Raw genomic sequence first — 14,949 nt, 5'->3', positions numbered from 1 at the left:
AAGATAATAACCCGAAACAGTAAAATTTCCTTAAAATTACCAATTTAGGGGCAGCAACCAAACAACGGGTTGTCTGATTCATCTGAAAATTTCAGGGCAGATAGATCTTGACCTGATAAACAATATTACCCCCATGTCAGATTTGCTCTAAATGCTTTGGTTTTTTGAGTTATAAGCCAAAAACTGCATTTTACCCCTACGGTCTATTTTTAGCCATGGCGGCCATTTTGGTTGGTTGGCAGGGTCACGCCACACATTTTTCAAACTATATACCCAAATGATGATTGTGGCCAAGTTTGGTTTAATTTGGCCCAGTAGTTTCAGAGGAGAAGATTTTTGTTAAAGTTAACGACGACGGACGACGATATTGGACGCCGGACGCCGGACGCAAATTGATGGGAAAAGCTTACTTGGCCCTTCAGGCCAGGTGAGCTAAAAAGTCAAATAGTTAAAGAGTAAGAATAAGATAAACAAATGCATATAGGGCGATACAAATCCTGAGTAAGGGTTGAGATTCGTATGCCCCTATATGCTCCGCAACGCATTATTATTAATGTATCACTATAGTTAGTTCTCGAGTTACATTTTTCATAGAAATACTTCAAGTAATTTGTATACTTTGTATTTACCCATAGTTATTAAATGAACAAGGGGACGGATTGTTACTGCGACATATATGACATATCATTAAAGTAACATAAAGATTGTTTGCAATGGGCAATAGGCGAGTGACATTTTCAGAAAAAAACGCTTAGTTAGTGACTTAAATGCACCCACCTTACACATAGCTGCATTTTTTTTAATATGTTATAGTATATTATCTGAACTTCCTTTTTTGGTTGGTCGTAAAAAAATCGTACGGTCCAATTTCTGTAAAAATTGAATTAATATCGAGAAATATTTCCAAATTGAAAAATGACCAACAGTGTTAAAGCGTGAAAAATTAACATGTAACTTTATTTTCTGTTGTCACAATGCAAAAATTATGTACGTTTAACATGTCAATGTATAAAAAAATACTTTTCAAATAGTTAACGGAACTAAACGCTTCGAAAAAGAGTATGAATAACCATGAAGGCAATTTTTTTGGTTCAAATATTGCGCAAAGTATTAAAAAAAAAAAAAAGGACCATATAAGCTGAGATGTCTACGTGTTTTTTAGTCTTGGTAGAAAACCAATATCTTATTATTCTTAGTCAATTTGCACTTACGAAAGGCAGGGATTATGAATAACTATTGAAAAATACTTCTTTCTCAATTGATCAATGCACATTTTAGTTTTGCAACTAAAAGTACGCACAAATGTGTCAAATCTGATATTTTCCCCATATACTTGAACGTGAGATATGTCCACCTTTTAAATTTCCTACCGTTTTAACCATCGCATACGGTAGACTTATTGATGATGCAAATTTGGTCAGTATTTTAGAGGAAGCATAGTGTATGTGCTAGGTCTACGTCAAGAGCCTGTATGTTGACATGCTATAAATACTTTAATATATCATGTATATGGGAATATCTTTTCATTCAGTTGACAAATTTTTAATTCTTCGTAGATATTTGAAATACAATAAATGTTCTACCTCAGGCGTATACATTACCTGTGCTGCATTTTATATAGGATTACGTGTTTTTAAATATTCGAGGGTCACCGACGAGTCTTATGTAGACGAAATGCGTGTCTAACGTAAACAATCGATCATATGCCGGATATCTTTCAAATTGATTTGTTATTCATTACGGTTGTCGTTAGTTGCTTTTCATGATTTTTGCTTTTGTTTGTAGTTTTGAGCATGAATCAAGCTTTTGGGTATCTAATTAAAATTGTATAAGAACCTTTATAGCTTATTATACAGTATTGGCTATTGCTTCTTGATTTAGGCCATACGATAAGATATAGTTGTTTACCTCAAAGCATTTAGTCTCTGGTATACACATATCAAAGTGTCCTTTTAATCATACTTATCAAAGGTACCGGGCTTATAATATGATATCTTCAGGCTTCTTATTCAAAATAAGGATTAACAATTTAAGAGGACTAATGTCAGAGGGTCAACGATGACCTGACACTTCGTTGTATTCTAGTCATGGAACAACTGTGTGCTTGATACGAGTTCTATAATCAGTGGGAATTATGGTTGGAGATGCACCATGTTAATTATTGTGCATGTTTAGTTTTTTTTATTAAATATATGTTCCTTTACCAGCAGTTGATGCTCTTATATGTTCTAACAGCTCATCATCTATCTTTGTTCCTAAGAAAACTCTATTTTAACGCTTTTAAAATCATAAATAGATGGCGGGTCTATCACAAATTAACCAAAATTCATATTGACACGTCTACAGATCGGTGCTGCAAGAAAACTCTAAAGTGTCCTAAACCAAAAATAAGTATGTATAAGTCTAATCAAGACGATTTGAGCAAGCTACATATCAGACTTCCAACCAAAAGGATTGCCATCGTATCACGCCTACCACTAAGTGCATCATCAGTCAAACTACATGTTCTAAAAGCTAGCAAACAAAGACATGGCGTCATATAACAAACAAATACGGAAGTAGGTTTACCCATGTACGAGTACGGAGGACAAAAGTGGTCTTAATACGTCATACTTTCTGCAGGATTTGATAAATTTGTTCTTGTGAAGGATAAATATATGCATTAGGGAGCTTGTGCATAAACTGAAATCATTGAAAGCCTTTGTTACACAGAATTATTTCAGTAACAGCGAAGTATCAGGAATTATTCCAGTAAATTAAAAGCTTTACAGGCTCAGTTTTAAAATATGAATTTCGACTGTCTTATATTGTTATAAATCACAAAATTGAAAATTGCATTATTTGTAATAAATTAGATAAATTTCTTTTAAAGAAATAGATTATTAACAGAAACTCCTCCAGAATGACAGAAAAAATAACTATACATAGGTTTAGCCGAATTAAATCCCGCAAATTCCACCTTCATATTAGTTGATAAAAATATATATATATATCTAAGTTTTGGTTACTGGTAAGAAATCAATGCTTGCATTTTTAACTGCAAACCTTTTGACCGCACAAATGTGAGTGAAAATAAATGCAGTCGTACTAAAAAAAATACGTTAAGAAATTAAAGTGTTTGTAAATTATATAATCTCAAATGTCAAAATAAAGGTCAACGTGGGACCTAACTTTAGTTTGTAAATCACCGCATTCTAATTTTGCATCTGGGGTCAGTTTCACAACGAATCTTACGATTAAAACTGGTCGTAAGTCATGAATAGTTCAGTTTACTTACGATTAATCTTGTCTTTTGTGAAACCGACTTCTGTATCTGAAGTTAGGTAAACCTTAGTTTTGCAGCTATATATGTCGCGGGCAGGATTCCATTATGATTGGATCAATATCACAGTGACCTGATTTTAGTTTATGACCATCCCCTATTATATGATGTATATTCATATACTTAGTTTGCAAAACCCAGGTTCAACGATTCAAAAGATATGGACCGGACACAATCCAGACAAGAAGGAATCAAACAATGTTTGAAAACTTGACGGCTCAAATGTCAATGCCAATGTCAAAATAAACTGATTTAATTTATGAAGAACCACGTGCCATCCTATAAAAGATCTCTGAACTAAGTGTGTTTAACCTCAGTTCTATAGTTCAAAGCAATGCATTTTATATTTGGTTTTTGTATGAACTGTATATCTGTATACATGTATAAGTTACCTGATTTGATTCGACACGGACCACAAACAAGTGGGGACTGACGGACGGACGGACAGACTTCAAATGTGACTCATGTATCCTCTTTAACTTTGCTTGCGTTTGTATTAAACATGTATGATAGTGATGACCGATCTTGACACGGGTTGTAGGCTGTTAACAAACAGGAGACTATTGTCACTGTTGATGTGATAAGATGTTACTTTTTACTCTGTTTATTGCGTTGTTTTCTCTCCCTTTCACTCGTCCAACTTACAAATATTTCATCATATTTTTTTGTTATTTTGCATGGCAATCCATCAATTATAGTAAATATTAACACATTTAAGGTCAAATATTTGTTATTATACGTCGTTTTTGTAGAAAGTTCCGTTTTACATAAAACAGAGTGAAAATGCCAAAATGACGCAAATTATCGCCAAACCATTAACGATATGCAATTAAGAATCAGAGAGAAGTTATCATGGTATCGTGTAAAGTAAAAAATTTGAATTAACTATATTACCAGCTGCTTCAAATAAGACAATAATACTACAAAAGTGTTATTCTTTCAATTTTTTATGAATGACCTTTGACCCCAATTTAAAAAAAAAATGCACCATATTTCACTTTTACGACCGGGAGAAATGGAATCTACACATGTTTTTCTTTCGAATGATATATAATATAGCTGTGTGTTAGATAGGTGCATTAAAAATATTTTTAAGGTCTGAATGTCACTCGCCTACAAGAAATCATGATTATACATGTATCAATTAAAATTTGAAAAATATGCCCTTAACAATAGTAACAACGAGTTAATATTAATAGGATAGAAAAAGATAATCTTTTTAATGCTAATCACAGCGCTTTGACCAAACTGAAAAATAACATTAAATTCGAACACAAAGATTGTAATGATTGTTAAAAAAAATTGCACAGTAGAAGCAGAAACACTCTAAATGACATTCGATTGTAATTTTGTTTCTTGCAGCTTCCAAGATAACTAAAAAGACTATGTTTTTCGGTATCTTATTGATCAACAAAAGTCTACTCTAGCATCTAAAAATAACATAAGTGTAGTAGTGTTTGAAAATAAAGGAATATTTTCAAAATCCGCCTTGAAAAGTTGGAATTGTAGCCCTAATCAATTGAAATAAAACTCTTGTAAAAAAGACAAGGTAATTCCGATTGATATAACTGGAAATACAAAAGAGATAAAAAGGATATATTTTACACTCAAACAGTAAACAAATCTTTGATGTTGGCAAATAAGTTCTAACGATCACAGAATGTTTTCAACAAACATTAGCTTGAAATGAAAATTAATTACTAAGAGATCGAACATGAAAAGGAACTGTGGAGTTTTGAAAACAAAAACCGATAATTTTTTAAAATTAAGAAGTGGAATGGGAAATCCTTTCTCAATCAAAATATTCTATGTTTTTTTAAGCTATTTCTAATTAGGCCTATGTCAATGACAATTTGCGTCTACACATATGTGCTAACTTTTTTATTGGTGACCCCATCAGGCAGTAAACCTAAATCAATAGTGATTTCAACCAAGTGGTGGAAAATGAACTCATAATTTATACCGTATAAAATTGAGAATGGAAATGGGGAATGTGTCAAAGAGACAACAACCCGACCATAGAACAGACAATAGCAGAAGGTCAACAATAGGTCTTCAATTCAGCGAGAAATTCCCGCACCTGGAGGCGGCCTTCAGCTGGCCCCTTAACAAATATATATACTAGTTCAGTTATAATGAACGCCATACTAAACTCCAAATTATACACAAGAAACTAAATTAAAAATAATACAAGACTAACAAAGGTCAGAGGCACCTGGCTTGGGACAGACGCAAAAATGCGACGTGCACAAATTTTGAACATCAAACGCGCGTTTCACCCAGTAAAGATTTAACAGTGCCGCTCGAATCATTCAATTTAAAAAGGCCATATTAAGTTAAATAGTATTGAGGGCCTAGCAGTCCGAAAGAGCACCGCGAGCAGAAAAAGGGGTTATTTAATTAACTTCATTGATTACTTCATATCATGGAAGAGAAATATTATCTCTATTGGTAAACATGGAGTTAATGAGCAATGAATTTTTAACTGCGTGACATTGCAAAAAGATAACAGTTGATATCTAATTTCAGAATGTTTTGATTTGCAAGAATATGTTACTATTCATGTGAAAGGACGTTGAGTGTTGATACATGTGAATGTAAATCACACAGTTTATAATTTTAAAACAAAACATAAGAACACACTTGGGTTCATGTTTAAACTCGTCTTATTCAATATGTGTCTTTTCCTAGTGACGAACCTGCAATTCAGAGATTGTTTTCGTTAAATTTCTGATATACATGTATTTCTTTTTCGGTGTTTTTGTTGTTGCAATAAACATAATGAATCGGACCATTGTGTTTTTTGTTTGTTTAAATATGTCACATTTTGTCATGTCGGGGCCTTTGGTACTTGATTATGCGAGATAGATTTTGCGCGTAGTTGGTTCACAGTGGCTTTACATTAACGTCATTTAGACTATAGATCTGGATTTAGATCGTTGTCTTATCGGCAATCATACCACGACCACTTTTTTAATTATAAAGAAATTCGTATTTATGTATATTATATTACTTACATTTATCAGTATTAGCAAAAAGTACGATTACAGTTTGAATAATCAAAGTATCAAATCTGGTATAAAAATGCAAATCGGAATGAACTGTCTAGAGCACCCAAGGGACGGGTCTATCCGCTCGAGAGGTTTACAACAGTCCCATCTGGATAAACATTTAAAGTAAAGATTTGTGCAATCTTAAAAATGAGAATTTCGTCTGGTCTACCACTGTACGACTCAATATCTTTTTAGCTTACTTTTATAGCACACAAAAATGTTATCACTGTACCCATTTGAATGAGAGATAAGTTGATGCGAAAGAGTAATGTGTAGTGTTATCATAACTATCTGTATTATTCTAAACAATTAAAATATAAAACGTGAACGTAAATTATGTAAAAATTTAGTAAAAACATTAGAAAATCAAGTAAATACTTTCCATTCCGTACAAAACAATCTGTTTGTATAAAAAGAAGTTGTACCAACTTCAACCATATCAACATATTAATTACACATTCCATTTTCCATATGAAGTAAAAACAACGAATCTGAAATTCGAACAGCAATATTTAACCTTCAAATGCTTATTGATGATTTTCAAATAACACCGATTTTACTGTTCAAACTGCCAATGGTCAAGTACCAAATGAAAATGCATGATGTACTAAGCAATGTTATAATCAAAGAGCTGTGGGAGTATATATACACGAAGCCATATTTTGTTTTACTAAGACATAAACTATAAACAAAGAATATGTATTTCTTTCTTCTGCTGTGTATATCTCCAACTTTTATAACACAATAAATCAAATGCATGGTACTTACTTTACAGTTGACTAATTTTTTAGAAGTTTTTATCTTATGCATAATGTTGTAATTAAAAGAAATTCTAAAATGCTTGTTAAAATTATTTTTTGGATCAAGGAATTAAGAAAAGATAATGTGTCAACAGTTCGGAGAATTATACTTCTATGTTTGTACGATCAATGCAGATTGTTTTCTCATGTTTTAAATACTGTTACATCTGAAAATAACGAAATAAAACTGATGACATATATATATTTATAAGTAGGTTGTAATTGACGTACCTTTTGATTGGTACAATTGAACACGCTGGACTTAAACTTCCATAGTTCGTATGACAAGATGATTTGTTTTCAAAGAAAACCCTGTGCAATGTATCTCCCTGTGTTAAATAAAGTTTTAAATTATATACAAATAAAACTTTTATTCTTAATAAAGTTCATCTAACAAATTAAATATATTTATAGAAAAACACGACAAACACAATAGGTATAATTGTTATAGATTTGAGAGAGAATTTATTAAGCCGCTATGATTTGATTCAATACATATCGAATTGTCTTTTGTTAACTTAGTCTACCTCGGCCAATTTAAATCAATTGCAGGTTGAACATAAAGCAATATAAATCGTTTCGAATTGGAGAGACTTGTATCTGTTATAGATAATGCATATTTTAAGGTTTTTCTTGTCGTAGAACCCACCGAGGGGTGTCAGGATTGATAAAATGAAAGACCGACCGTAAAATGAAAGACCTGACACCCCGAGGTGTGTTCTACGACAAGAAAAACCTTAAAATATGCATTATCTGACTTATATACCGCAAAAAAATATTTTTTAAAGAATAAAGATTTGCAAAATTTAGTATCCTATTTTACCGACAACACTTAGTGGGATATTTCTTTCTAATACGTCCAGGTTTTAATACGCCCTCCGGCTCATTTAGAATGTGAAATAAAACTCACTAATTAATCTAGATATAAACCTTTTAAAAAATATTATCCATACACAATAAAAATAATACTGTAACTGCATGAAGTAAGACAGAAATGTATTGTTACCATCCGATAACGGTGTATGACAAATACAAGACACATTGTAAAAGTAATTTTTTGTACCACTTAGCTTATGGAAAAGGGGGAGGGGTATGTGTTTTTTTCTATTTGTAATTTCATTTCTATCGCGGAAAAGTGGATCGAATGAAAAATTCAGAAAGATTGTCTTTTGAATAGCAATACATTTTATTAACAGATAATCAGGATATAATTATATACCCTCCGCACCCGACCCTTTTCTGAGTTACGTTAATATTATTCAATATAATATAAGATTATCTTATTAGTTGATCATTTGATAGAGTAAAAGGTATACATAAATTTAAAAAAGTTAAGAACTGACACAAAGACGAATGTAAATACATGTAGGTCACAGGATGATTTCTTATTTAGCGTTTATCGTCCTGAACATGCATGAAATATTTGCCACTGGACGTTAAGCAAGCAACCAAAAATCAACCAACCTATTCAGTGTGACTCAATAAGATTTTCAAAATCTAACACACGAATATGTTAAATCTGGCTTTTTATTTATGAAAGTCTATATTAAAATTCATCTCACATATATGATAATGTTTCTTTATTGTAGCGATAAAATTAACATAACTTCACGTTATTTGTTTCTAAAATTAAATGCGGGCAATGAAGGTTTCTTTTACATATATCATCGATCGAACTTTAAAATAAAAATTTCTAAATCGGCAACAAAAAACTATCAGACGAATAAAATTAAAGTAAATTATAGATTGCATTTTTATCAAGGAAAATAATGACCTCACACAGGTCATTATTTAAGCCTGTGAGCATATTGAAACATGGTATCGTCAGGGTTGATTCTGAAAATGAATGACCGGTCGTTCTGAAAAAAATAACTCCATATAGGTATATAAGATCAAAGATATTCTTCTTTGGTTTTAAATATTTAGTATTTTTACGTTTTCATTTATTTTTGAAAAATCTTATTTCGGTTTAGCCTTCAAATGACCCAGCTGTTAAATGGTAAGTTGACACAACAAACTAGACAAAATAGCGCAAGAACAAGAGCATGAAAGGTTGTTATATTTGTATACGCGTGGAAAACGTTTCTTGAAAATTAAGAACGATGGAACAATGCTTATAAACATGAAACTATAAAAGATCCATTACAACTATGTGGTTTATAAAGAGCAGGATTAGAATAATAAAACATAATTGCAAGGGAGCATTTGGCTACTTGTACTGTCTGAAATCAACGACTTTTGACTCGTTAAACATTCACTTGATGAATATAAACCTATCTAATTACATACATAAACATACCATGTTCTAAGTACTGCATTTGAAGTGCTTGTTTAGTGAATTGATGACTAGGTATTTAAAGCAAACACAAACCTTTGATTTGAATATCCGTCTTCATTTGGATCCGATGTATCATACGTAAAATATTTTATCTACCCCATATCTATAGTCTAATTCAATAAATTATGAAGAAATAATGGTAACATCTTTGCAGATAAATATCATTATGATGTAAAGTTATATATCAATTGTATAAGGTAGCCATCCGATGTAATAATGGTTTTAAACTGTCTTTGGTATTCGTAACTAGCATTATCTTGTATAACAGTGTCTTAAAGACATATCTTTCAGTAATATCTTTGTTATATGTTTATGTTCGTTGATGTAATCAAAATCATTTCGCCATTAAGAGATACCTTATATAGGTCACCTTGAGGGTTTTAACAAAAGGCAACTTTTCAAAAAGGCACCGATATTACAAAATATGAAACAGTTCAAAAGACTAAAAAAAAACACCTTAAAACAAGCAACCTTATCTATGACCAAAACTATACAGAAACATATATAACAGCCACCAGCAAACAACAGCCACTATTTTACATAATATAATTCACCTGCATCACGTTAAGCTTCTTGCGCGTTTCTGTCATGTTTGGATGCAAGTTTTACTTTTGATATTTAGCCTTATTATAATAATAGTTTGTTTCTATGATTTTTTTGTACAGTCATTTGTCTCTTCGCTTTTAGTCATAAAAACAAATAAATGATTTAAATTTACCGTTGTTCTTTTATTTTTTTAGAAACTTAATGCTTGCTTTATTCCATTGTGTATTCAGAAACGTGACAATTTTTTAGGACATAAAATCTCAAATATTCATTTTTATTACGAAATTGCTTTCTTTCATTTATCATATATCGGTTACAGGATCAACAGAATTTTGACAAACAATAGTAATTAGGATAACAAAAACGCTAATCAAAACAGAAAACGATTTGAGGTTAAGTTCACTGTATAAAAAAACAAACATAAGAGAACCCAACCAGAAATCAAATTATACAAATTTTTATTCGGTTTAATTACTGTGCCTGATTTCTGAGTTTTATTTTGTCCCACTTCTATCATGTCGCACGTTCCACATCAGGGATTCCCGCATTTTTGTATTTCTGCCAACTTTGTGTAAGAAGTTTCTTCAGATTTTGTGCTTCTCGACGGGTCCCAATAAGCTGTGATTCATCGACTTTATATCCAGGCTTTATATTGAAGAAAATTGGAAGCGATGTCTCGATAATTGTTTTATCTTCTGGACAAAAAGTGAAGTTGAGTTAGATAAATTTCATTCAATCCTGAATGCCTTAAATGAATTGGTACAGTTCACTTACGATTCCAGCTCTTCAAACTCTCGTTCTAAGACATCCATATTATCAAGGAAGATGAACAAAAAATAATGGACTTGTACTATAAGTCCATGGATACCTATCAATTTTTAGAATTTAGGTTTTTTCACCCGTCACATACCAAACGAAATATTCCTTTTAACTTGGGCCGACGTATATGCACAATAACAATACATTTTGAGTAACGTGATAAGAGAGCACAGGAATTGAAAAATTATCTAAAAAGACAATACTATCCAGTCAGTTTAATTGACAATGGAATAAAAAAAAATGCATTAAGCATTCCAATCGTTGAACTTAAATCATCAATCAATCAAAACGTAAGATCTAGCCGATGAATCACAGCTTATTGGGAGCCGTCGACAAGCACCAAATCTGAAGAAACTTCTTACACGAGCAAAGTTCAGTACACAGACGGTGGCAGAAATACAAAAATGCGGGGATCCCAGATGTGGAACGTGCGAAATGATAAAAGTGAGATAAAGTAAAACTACGAAATCAGGCACAGTAAATAAACCGAATAAAAGCATGAACCGTTAATCGGAAAATATATACATTTCGGGTTTATATAATCCGTTCGTCCTGTTTCGACTCTTCAAAATGCAAGTGTCTATCATAAATTGAGCTAAATTATATGACCTTCCAAATGTCATTTCAATTTTTAACAACACTAAAGAGACATTAATGACATGTTGTGAGTATTTATATGGGGACAAAGTGCGCCCTATCAATAGCAGACTTGTTTTTTTTACTAATATTACTCACAGTTAATGGTCAAACTCAGTAAAGACCCGTCTATATTGCATGTAATTGTTTTATATTTTATATTTTACATTAATTGTATTTGTATATAAATTAGATCGTTAGTTTTTCTCGTTTCAATTATTTTACATTCGTCATTTCAAGGTCTTTTATAGCTGAATATGCGATGTTGGGTTTACTCGTTGTTGAAGACCGCACGGTGACCTACAATTAGTAATGTATGTGTCCTTTTGTCATTTGTGAAGAGTTGTCTCATTTGCAATTATATCACACCTTTTTTTTTATTATATTATCCTTAATTTGGTAGTCAAAATTGATTTTTCCCATATAGTTTTCAGAAGTTTTCTTTAATATTGATCATAGTTCAACAAGCATAAATTTGAAATGAACTATATAAGTTTAATCAGGTGATTTTATAGTCATTTACAAGGAAGTTCAAAGTATATTCCGTTGACTAATATAGTAACATTGGTTACCAGTATGGCCAGTGGTAAAATGCAAGTATTGCTAACATATTTACATTTAATAAGAAATTTTATATTATTTTGATATCATAACCATGACATGTTTAATTTATGTACATGATTCTCAAACTAAACTTGTACATATATAATAGGCTGGTTTCTAATGCTGTTGCCATCAATTTGTTGTTTTCAACATTGTTTTCAATTCAATCCAATCTTAAACCCAGTTTGATATATACACAAATACAGCCATAACGGATTACTTATGTTTCAATTTATTTATATATTAAAAAATTGACAGGTAATTTTCATTGTTTTTATGCATTCATCCGAACAATATGTGTTAAGTTTATTCTAATTAGCTGTGTTAAGTTTATTCTTACTAGCACCCAAAACATATATTTTTGAAGGAGTTACTAAATAACTTATCGCTATACAAAAATTTGCAACTGCTCATATTGAATCAAAGTATCAGGAGAGAAGGTGAAATAAGCTACCACCAAATGAAGTAAGAATTAGCATTAACGGTTAAAAACGTTTTTCAGAAGATGTGCATTTCGACAATAACAGACTTTCCAGTTATCATCTAGCCTAAGATATTGAAAAGCTGAATTTTATCTAAAAAAGGGCTTATAATCTAAAGAGAACAGAAAGTATACCGAAAGCCGGGCAAAGATTTAGATATTTTTTTAATATTGAAAATATTTTCTTAAATTTTGTTATAGGTAATAAAATAACATAGGAAGAAAGACATTCAAAGGCATTGTCTTTCCAAAACATATATCCATTTAATCAAATATAGAGGCACTTTTCATGTTAAAGCCTAAATATGTTACTCAATTGAGTAGATGAAAGTCAACGCAAAATGTTAAATGTTAAATTAGTTGAATCAATTGGATTCCAGCGTCACTGATGAATCTTTGTAAACGAAACGTGCGTCTGGCGTACATACAAAATTTAGTGCTGGTATCTATGATGAGTGTATTAACGACCACTAGCTAGGTCGATGTCACTGCTGGTGGAGTAGCACACTTCTGTGCTGACATGAATTATCATTGATATGGTCATATTTATAAATAAACTGTTTACAAAACTTGACTTTTTGAAATACTAAGGCTTTTCTACCTACGGAATAAATTACCTTAGCTGTATTTGGAAAAACTTTAAGGATTTTTTGCCCTCAATGATTTTCAACTTCGTACTTTATTCGGCCTTTTTAGCTTTTTTTTGGATTCAAGCGTCACTGATGAGTCTTTTGTAGACGAAACGCGCGTTTGCCGTAAATACAAAATTTAAACTAGGTATCTATGATGATATTATTAGCAACCACTGATGCCACTGATGGTGGAGTTTTAATTACCCGAGGGTATCACCAGCCCAGAAGTCAGCACTTCTGTGCTGTCATGAATTATCATTGATATGGTCGTATTTATCAATTGACTGTAATCCTGTTATCTATGATGAGTTTATTTCAAAAGTAAAATACCGATATATTTAATACACAATTATCTTTTTAACTGACAAAATTCTCTTTTATATGTCTATAGATGTTTCTTCTGCTGATAATTGACATACTAGTAGTATTATCTGTATTTACTTACGTTAAACGGTTTGTGCCTTCTGATTAAATATGTTGTGACAAATCGAAGATTAAAAAAAAACATCTTTATGTAGGTAACAGGATATTTAGAAATTCCTTTTCTATATTTGTGCTAATGACATTCCTTTCTCTTATATCATTTAACAGAAGTTTATATATACCACACTGGCATCTAGTTACTGGTTTTTATCGCAATTCACTTGTTTACGGATTACAGTTAGATTAGTAAAAAGAAATTGTTCACTCCGAGTGAAAAAGTTTTTAATGTCATATTTTATTCTTTTAAGTACTAGAATAGCTTTGATTGGTATCAGTGGAGCTGGCAAAAGTACAATCGGAAATACATTACTCGGCAGGAAAAAATTTGAAACATCTCCTGCTGCAGAATCTGTTACTTTAAAATGTGACACAGCTGAAGCTGTCTTAGAGTCTGGTAGAAAAATAAAGGTAGCTGACACTCCTGGTGTTTATGATACAGAAAACGTTCATATGGTTGATGAAGTGATAAAGTTTCTTGAATTTCTTTCTCCTGGTCCACATGCATTTTTAATCGTACTAACTCCAAACAGAATATCGAAAAGAGACGTTAATATATTAGATGAAGTGCAAACATTATTTCGGGACGACCCACTATTTTTCCGGTTTGCAATACTTGTTTTCGTAAGAAAGAGTGATATAATCGGTGATTATGGGTGTTCCGAAGATATTCATGAATATATCAAAGATCACACAAATAGAGACATTCTGAACCTGTATGAAAAATGTGGAGAAAGAGCTATAGCTGTGGAAAATAGACAACCATGGGAAGGACGAAACGTTGAGGCAATTGAAATAATGAAAGAAATAGATAAATTAGATGGGGTTTACTTTCATGAACTTTTCGATAGAGCAATCCAGAATGAAGAATTAAGGTCGAAAGTGACATATTTGAAAAAGAAAAGCGAGACGAAAAACATGTGTTTAATTTCATGATATAAACTTGAATGTTTCATCTCATTATGTCGTTTCTATTGCCGTTTTATATTTCACAATCAAGAAAACCAAATTTATCCATGTGTTTACCATTGAAATATTAGTAAACGGCAATGTTTGCAAAATTGTTTTAATAAATGAATCTAAGGGGTATAAAAAGAAAAAGATCTATTAAAATCAATTTTGTTTGTAATTCTGATATATTTTTTATTTTCAATGATGATGAGAAAAGACATTTTACTTACATGATGAAAAGAAAAAAAGAAAAATCACAAAAAAAAAAAACTCCGAGGAAAAATTCAA

At 31.5% G+C, this 14,949-nt stretch overlaps 1 protein-coding gene across 1 annotated transcript; it reads left to right on the top strand.

The window, feature by feature from the left end:
- The first annotated feature begins 13,938 nt into the window (after window positions 1-13,938).
- LOC139492777 (GTPase IMAP family member 4-like) lies at window positions 13,939-14,646 on the top strand. Its single transcript, XM_071280927.1, has one exon. It carries the CDS (start codon window positions 13,939-13,941, stop codon window positions 14,644-14,646), a length of 708 nt encoding a protein of 235 aa, XP_071137028.1.
- Window positions 14,647-14,949: the final 303 nt, after the last annotated feature.

The sequence above is a fragment of the Mytilus edulis genome, chromosome 10, assembly GCF_963676685.1.
Source record: "Mytilus edulis chromosome 10, xbMytEdul2.2, whole genome shotgun sequence".
NCBI classification, from domain to species: Eukaryota; Metazoa; Mollusca; class Bivalvia; order Mytilida; family Mytilidae; genus Mytilus; species Mytilus edulis.
The sequence above is the reverse complement of the archived record's forward strand: the minus strand, read 5'-3'. Positions and strand labels throughout refer to the sequence as shown.